The 9041-nt window shown below is 34.9% G+C and overlaps 1 protein-coding gene across 1 annotated transcript; it reads left to right on the top strand.

Annotated features, from left to right (window-relative positions):
* The first annotated feature begins 6921 nt into the window (after positions 1-6921).
* LOC142617404 (uncharacterized) lies at positions 6922-8365 on the top strand. Its single transcript, XM_075790266.1, has one exon. The coding sequence runs from the start codon at positions 7071-7073 to the stop codon at positions 8118-8120; it is 1050 nt and encodes a 349-aa protein (XP_075646381.1). The 5' UTR covers positions 6922-7070; the 3' UTR covers positions 8121-8365.
* The last annotated feature ends 676 nt before the right edge of the window (positions 8366-9041 follow it).

Raw genomic sequence — 9041 nt, 5'->3', positions numbered from 1 at the left:
AGTATACATTCAATGCTTATGATGTAGATGCATATCCATGCTTTATTGGATGCATGATCCACCACGTGTGTTATTGTGCCTATCCATGTTAGCTAGTGACATGTAGTTTCACCGTGTATATGACGCACACTACTTAGGTGCGTCTCGATGCGCCTTAGACTGAACATATTGGTGCATGTCGTATACACTAACGCGAAACCCAGTTGGTGTGCCATCTTTCACCTAACTCAAAACTCTACTAGATTTTTGTCATGAAAGTATATCAACTTCTTGCTATAGTTTCATTGCAAAAGCTTGGTGAGGATCATGTTCTGCATGCCATGAAATGCCTAATCTAAAATGTTGTCGGATTTCCACCACGAAAATAAGGTGAAATGCTACTGAATTTTTGTTATTGAAATTTGGTAATAATTCCAATGTGCTAGCAAAACATTGATGAAGACCACAGACCTTTCCAAAATTAAACCTCAAAGCCCAAATTTTTTAAAGCCTCGAAAGCTAAAGCCAATAGCTTGATTTTATCTACCAATGACCAAAAATTAAGAGTTTATCAAAACAAAGGACTATCTCACGATAGGCGTTGTGGCGTGTCTAACACTTTCCCCACATGTAACCAAACTTTCAAATATAAAAAAACCATGCATCATTCTCAAAAAGGGAAGAAGGGTGGGAAGGGGGAACACATATGCTCATTTCCTTCCACCCTATCCATACGTGTGGAAAGCACTCGTCGCCGTTCAGGGTGGTCATAGTCATGAGGAATCGACAGAATTTCAAAGAGTAAGAGTTTTTGATATCTTGAATCAATAAATCACAAGGTTGAAGAAATTAAAGAGGATGAGAATTATATGATAAGATCATGAAGGATGAAGAAGGAATAAAAGAGAATTGAGAATATTATGTGATTGTAGAATACCTATTAATATAGGAAAATAAAATATTATAAGACTATTGTAGGATACTAGGACTAAATGATGGACTGTTACAAAGAAACATGTTCATAAACTAAGAGTAACTGAGTGAGAATGTTATGATAGATAAAAGGAAATACAAGAAAAGATATTGTGGGTGAGTGGGCCCATGCGACCATGTTTGCCCACTTGATCAAAACCCAACATAAAGCCCAAGGCCCATCAGATGAATTAAACTTGGTACGCAGAGAGATAATCAAGCCTGGGCCTTATTATGATGGGCTTAACCCTAAGGTTAAGACCTTGGCCAAGGAGATGACAACTAGGGAGGTTTTGAATGGTTGGCTAAACCATGACCGATAATGTCGTAGTTGGGGTAAGACACGAATCTAATGAGGTCAGTAACTGAGGATTGGTAGTGCTATTGGGAAAACACTCCCGAACACCATTCTGCCTCTAGAACAAGTTTCAAGGGAATCCTCTAAAGTCGTGAGGATCCCTTGGGATTATGATGAACGTAGGAACGTGTGTGAAGTGGGGTAACAATGATGATCATCCCACTAACAAGAGACTATAAAAAAGGGAAGTGGGTAAAGGCAAGAGGGTTGGGAAAAATTTGGGGGGTGAGGGGGGGGGGGGAAGAGTGTGAGAGAGAGGGAAAACACTGGGAAACACTGGGGGAAACACAGAAGAATCAAGGCATGTTTTGGGCCTAAGTCGTAGGATTGAGAGTTAACCTACATATAAATAAATTGTGACCCCATTACTTTGGTGGAGACCATTCTGGGTGCACACAGATATGATTTGAAATGAGAGATTTCTTAGAAATGGTGTGGCTTGTATTGATGATAGATAAGGGACAGACACTTGAGATTGTTTAGTCGTAGGTGGAACATAGTTAATGCATTGGTAAAAAGAGTGATTTGATTCAAGTTGAGGGGAGAGGGGGAGGGGGGGAAACAAACCTAAAATGATATTATAGAAGCAAAATAGGACATGTAAATTAAAGGTGTTACAAAAACTATGACTTCAAATATTATAGAATGGTGGAAAAGAATATATATATATATATATATATATATATATATATATATATATATTTTAGGGGTATTGGGCCCGGTAATTTATGAAGGACGGCCCAACGAAGTCTTTTGGGCCAGAAACCCAAATCCGAAAACATCAAAATGATCGTGGAGTATTTAAATGTCCCAAAACGTCCGAGGAGTAGATTTGTCCTCGGAATGATAAGCCGAGGACATAGGAAGAGAAATTTAGTGTCCCCGAGTTAGGTTATAAAGTGTCCTACAACTATGGGGATACACAGTATACGTGGAGGACAATAAGAAAGGAATGTCTAAAGTAAAGCTGCTACCACCGCCCATACATTAAAAGCTCTGTAAGTGATACGCTGACTGTATAGATGGAAGGATGGGACCTGAGCATAGAGCTTGGAACTTGGTCCCTAATCCCAGCGGGCTTTAGGGAAGAATGGATGGGACAAGTATCCAAAAATCAGGATTGCAACCAGAAAGTGGAAGGTGATGAAGAGAAGGAAAAGAATATAAATAGAAGGGAAGGCATACGAAGAAGAGGGAGGCTTTTTGAGAAAGAAAAAGTGTATGATAATCAATATTTGTATCCAAACTTGAGAAATACTATTATAAACTATCCTCGAAAACAGTCCGAGGAGGAATTCTCAGTCTTACTCTTTGCAAACGATTCTTTGTTTTGTTCCTTTGGGCCCAAAGCCCGTTCTTTTTGTAATTGTCTAAGCCATCCTTGAAATCTAGATTACAAACCCATTCTCTACAAATTCATGGTGAAGAAAGGCCTTTCAAGCCCATTTCCTCCCAGTCGTGGTTTGGGAATTTGAATTGTGTCCTTACATATATATATATATATATATATATATATATATATATATATATATATTATCAATCTTAATTGATTTGTTGAGAATTTATAACCAGCCTCAAAATTGTGTGATTAAAATTTGATCATTGTTGTTCTTATAGGTAAGTCAAAAATTTTATCTCAACTCTTGAATAAATAATGTAGTGGGCAAAGAAGGGATATCTATAGCGTCGCCTACCATTATAAACTGTAGTTTATGAGAAAGACATTCTAAAATAAGAGAAGGTTATCCATTACATTTACCCTCTCCAAAAACCTTGTACCTCAATTTATATCTTCTGCTATTTTCAATGGATATATTTAAGGTTCAAACCTTTCTTCTTCATTGTAACTATAAAATTAAAAAAAAAAAAAATTTGCTAAGTGACCAATATTGGTGTGTGTGTGTGTGTGTGTATATATATATATATATAATTTGTTGAAAATTTTATGTTTATGCAACGTGAATATCCTTTACGCCTATTACAGTAATTATGCCAAAATTTCTTATTACAGTAATAAATTTGTTTTCCATTCCTAACTTTTAGGGAAAATTACACTTTACCATCCTAAACTATACCCTAAATTACATTTTATACGCTAAACTTTTCGAATGTATGTTTTGCACCATAAACTATGACCATTATTACGATTTGCACCCTGGCGTTAAGTTTGTTATTCACTTGACATTATGTGAAAAGACATAATTGCCCCTATTCTCAATCCCTTAAAAACAAATGAGAAATTACACTTTACCATCTTACACTTTCCATCTTAAACTTTGGATTTCCATCTAAGTTAATAGCAAGCTTGACAATGGGGTGCAAAGTATAACAAAGTCATAGTCTAAAGTGCAAAGTGTAATCTGGAGTATAATTTAGGGTATTAGAGTGTAATTTTTTCAAACTTTTATTATAACTAAGTGTGTGTTTGGATACCGCTTATTTTGCTGAAAATTGAAAACTTATTGCTGAAAACAATAAAAAAAATAATTTCTGAGTTACTGTTCACTTGCCTTAATGCACTGCTCATGTGCAAGAGGCGCTAGTCAAAAAAAAAAAAAAAAAAGGCAAAAACACTAGACACCAGACGTGGACATGTATCCAAACGTAGCCTAATTGTATAAGATATAATTAGCTCCATTTCTAGTCTTCCATAGTACTCTATTTTATGGAAAAGGAATCTCTCAATATGGATTTATTTTGTGATTTAGATTAAATCTTACAAATTTCAAAGTATAATTAGTTTCACATCTACTCTACAAATTAGGAATAATTCAAGATTCCAAAAGGGCAAAAAAATTGGTTATATATAAATGTATATTCTTTTTTCCTACATTAGTTAATTATAGGATAAAATATGTTCATCAAACGTGGAATCTCCCAATCAGGACAGCCAAAAGTATCCGCTGAGCTAAAGGCTCATAGGCATATGTAGGTACATTCTATTTGCAAATATCACACTTGATTAATATAGCAACAACTTTTCATTATTATTATTATTATTATTATTATTATTATTATTATTATTATTATTATTATAGAAAAAACGTATGTGCATTTAGGACACACAATAGCTTTGAAATTCAAATACATGCAACAAAAATGCATAACATCAAAATTATAAGACGATTTTAAATAAAGGTTACATTTGTTTGGGGGTAAAATATTGTTCTTAAAACAATTTCAGTGTTTTAGGTGTTTTTTATGCCATAAAATCCTAGTTAAACCAAAATTGTTTTCATTGAACAGGACAATGCAATTATGATCACTATAAAATGTTTTACTCAACAAAAAAGTGTAAAGCATTTTACTCCTTTAGCCTTTTCACAATGTTAACATCAAGCACCACCAAAATAACCAAAACATCCTTGAAATTTCTAAAAATTACCAAATACCCTTAAAACATCCAAAATTAACAAGATCTAAAATGATTGAAATGCACCCTAAAACTTCAAACTTTCCATATATTCTTGAACACATCCAAAATACCCTTGAAATGCCTAAAATACCATTGAAAACTCCAAAATAACTCAAATACCATTAGAACCTCCAAAATAACCTCCTTAAACTTCTAAAATGAATTACCCCTTGAAACCCCTGAAATGACCTAATTATCCCTAAAATCTTTGAATCGAAAAAAATATACCTTGAAATCCAAAATGACCACAATACCCTTGAAACATCCAAAATGACCAAAATACTTCTAAAACACTCAAAATTATAAATATACACATAAGACACCTAACATGACTAAAATACTCTTGAAAACTAAAAAAATGACTAAAAATCTAGAATTTAGTGACATGTGCATAATGTCTTGTTACCTCTAGAACCTCAAAAATAATCAAATATCTCGAAAACTTTCAAAATTACCAAAATATCCCTAGAATCACGAAACACTTCTGAAACCTCCAGAAAGACCAAATCAACTTTGAAATAATTTTTCCCCCCATTTTGGAGATCCATGAGTAGTCTGGTCAATTTGGACATTTCAGGTTATTTTCGATCGTTTTAGAAATTTGCGGTAATTTTATCTTTTTGGAAGTTCCTAGGGTAATTTCCTAATTTGGGTGGTTCTAGTGATATTTTGAAAATTAAGGACAGTTTTATAGTTTTTTATTATTATTTGAGTGATTACAGAGTTATTTTGATTATTTTAATGGTTTTGAAGGTATTCTAATCATTTTAGATGTTTTGAGGGTTTTTGAGTTATTTATTTTTCATTTAAGTTGTTTTGAGGGTTTTTGAGTTATTTATTTTTCATTTAAGTAATAGATAATTTTTATTTTATGTAGTGTCAAAAACTACTGGAAGTATTTCTTGTTCTTTTTTTTGTTTTTTTTTTTTTTACAAGAGACTAGGAAATAATTCTTAAAATATTTTCATAAACACAATCAAACACGAAAATTAATATTTTAATTGAAAATGTTTTCATCTTCCAGAAAAAATTTTACGCGTAAACAAACTTAGCTTAAGATTATTGAAGTTGGCATATTTTATTGCCGACATCCTCACTAGAGATGGATGAATCAAGTAGTCCTTTCAAACAAATATTTTCATAAACACAATCAAACACGAAAATCAATATTTTACTTGAAAATGTTTTCATCTTCCAGAAAATATTTTACGCGTAAACAAACTTAGCTTAAGATTATTGAAGTTGGCATATTTTATTGCCGACATCCTCGCTAGAGATGGATGAATCAAGTAGTCCTTTCAGACAAAAAAAATTATTTCCTTTATTGGATTGATGAAATCTGAGAGTGTCTTGTCGTTATATTGAATTTTATATACAAGAAAGCCGTATGTTTTTCATAGTGAGAGTGTCACATGTGGTTTTTTTGGGCATAAAGTATAATGACCTCAATCACGGACTCTACAGTAGTATAGCCACTAGGCCCACTAGATGGTAAAATGTCCTCTATTACTACAATTACAAACCGCGTTTCTTGGTCGACTCCCCCGTCTAACTCAAATAGTTTGAATTTTTCACATTAAAAACTTGGATGCATCCAATCAACTTGAGTATAAATCCAAAAAAGAATTCTTGTCCCTCACCCTTCGCCTCCAGTCCTCAAGTCAATAAATCATGACAAAAATTCAATAAATTACGCGGAGGAAAAAAACACTACAATATGACCGTGACGATTTAGGATTATTTTGTAGGGTCAATAAAAAAAATTAAACAAACGATAATTTGAATATATCCACATCATTAAAAAAATAAAACAAAAATTAAAATACATAAATTTTTACCATTGCTTTATATGATATTTCTTATATTGAAATTATTAAATGATTTTTTCATTATCAATTTTAAGAGCTATATTTCTTTTCAATGTACACAGTCAAGTAATCATTCAACCATTGATCTCTCATTGATCTATTGGACTTATTATTTTTTTCAAATTTTAAATCAAATTAGTTTGTTATTGAGTTTTTTTTTTTTTAAAAATACTAAGATTTTGTTAAGAGGATATTCAAACTTATTTTAATTTGGATTAAAAAAAATTCATAATCAAGGTTTTTCAAAATTTTATTTTAGGGAAGTAAAAAAAAAAAAAAGAAAAGAAAATGAAATATATATGTTTTTTTGTGTGTGTGGCCAGCAGGGGGTTCATTTGAACCCCTGGGCTCCAAGTGGAGCCGCCCATGCAGTGTGATTGATTGCTCTGGCATTTTCTCTCTATAAGAAGGGTAGTGCAAGATATGGATATATACTCGGTGAAATCAACATCTTCCTCTCCCCCATGATCAGTTGAAGATGGCAAAGTGTACTTCGCCTAAACTCTTAATCCTCCTCCTTAACTTTGGTACATTGCTCACTTCTCTTGCTTTACCTTACTGTCCTCCTCCTGAATACCCACCAAAGTTCCCACCCCAACCACCACATGTTAAACCACCACAACCACCACATGTTAAACCACCAGTAAAACCACCACATGTTAAACCACCAGTAAAACCACCACATGTTAAGCCTCCAGTGAAGCCACCCCATGTTAAACCACCAGTAAAACCACCAGTAAAGCCACCCCATGTTAAGCCACCAGTAAAGCCACCCCATGTTAAGCCACCCCACCCACCCAAACCTCCAGTATATCCACCCAAGCCGCCAGTATATCCCCCCAAACCTCCAGTATATCCACCCAAGCCACCAGTATATCCACCCAAGCCTCCAGTATATCCACCCAAACCTCCTGTATTTCCACCTAAGCCTCCAGTATATCCACCCAAGCCGCCAGTATATCCCCCCAAACCTCCAGTATATCCACCCAAGCCTCCTGTACTTCCACCCAAGCCACCAGTATATCCACCCAAACCTCCTGTATTTCCACCTAAGCCTCCAGTACTTCCACCCAAGCCTCCTGTACTTCCACCTTATGTCCCCAATCCACCAGTTGTGCCAATCCTGCCACCACCAACGCCAATACCACCGGTGGTGCCAAACCCACCAGTTGTTCCAAAGCCACCTCCAACTGAAACCCCTTGTCCCCCACCACCACCACCTGAAACCCCATGTCCTCCACCACCTCCCATTGTGACTCCACCACCACAAGAAACATGTCCCATTGACACTCTAAAGCTAGGTGCATGTGTGGACGTGTTAGGTGGGCTTGTTCACATAGGAATTGGTAGTAGCGCTAAGGATGTATGTTGTCCAGTGCTACAAGGACTTGTGGGCCTGGATGCTGCTGTATGCCTTTGCACCACTATAAAAGCTAAGCTTTTGAATATCAGTATCGTCATTCCCATTGCTCTTGAGGTCCTCGTTGATTGTGGCAAGACTCCACCACAAGGGTTCAAATGTGCCTAATTTAAGGTGCTGGGTACGCTTTTGCAGAAAATAAACGTGTGAGAGGTTATTTAAATCAAATGTACTTATAGAATTTGTGTGTTCATCTTTTGTTCATCTCATTGTGTATCAAATCGATATGCTGGGGAAAATAAATGTTTAGTGGGATAATGCCTATCTTGTTTTGTACTCAATTTGCAACCTGTTTTTAGTTAAAAACTTTAATTTCATCTATAGAAAATGTCTCATATGAAAAGAGGTTATAATTCTCTCTTTCTCTCTCTCTCTCTCTCTCTCTCATGCACTCTGTTTGTAAGTTCACGTGAGTACTGTTATCCGAACTCCCAAAGGCTTTTGGCTGCTATAGGAATTTACAACTGCAATCATGTCCTACGTGGTCATGCAATTAATTATAAAAAGTGCAATTCACGTCATTTTCCACAACTTTAATCACAATTCATTACGAGACGAGTTATTCTTAAAGTTGTGTAAAATTATATAGTCTTAGCATCTTTCTTGGCACACTGTATATGTTATAGGAGCACTAGCATTGGCCATTCTAAAAAAATTAGTATTTGACACATTAAAAAGTTATTTTATTAAATGTAATATATCATTTTACAACTCACTCTAAATCACTTCCCTTATTTTTCACATCTATTCATTTTTATTCCTCTCTCTTTCTCTCTCTCATATTCCACAACACATCCACAACCACAACCCTCCACCACCCCCTTAAATCCACAATCCACCAATACCGAGAACCCACCACCACCACTGTAAAATCCAAAATCGTAACCTAGCACCACTAGAAATCCACCACCACCACCAAAATGGTAATACACCATCACCCGACTGGCCAACCACCACCACTAGAAATCCAATAGCGTTTTTAAAAATCTATTAGTGTTTTTAAAAATCTTTGAAATTATTTATGATTGA

Source organism: Castanea sativa, chromosome 11 (genome assembly GCF_040712315.1).
Source record: "Castanea sativa cultivar Marrone di Chiusa Pesio chromosome 11, ASM4071231v1".
Classification (NCBI taxonomy): domain Eukaryota; kingdom Viridiplantae; phylum Streptophyta; class Magnoliopsida; order Fagales; family Fagaceae; genus Castanea; species Castanea sativa.
This window is presented reverse-complemented; position numbering and strand designations above follow the sequence as displayed.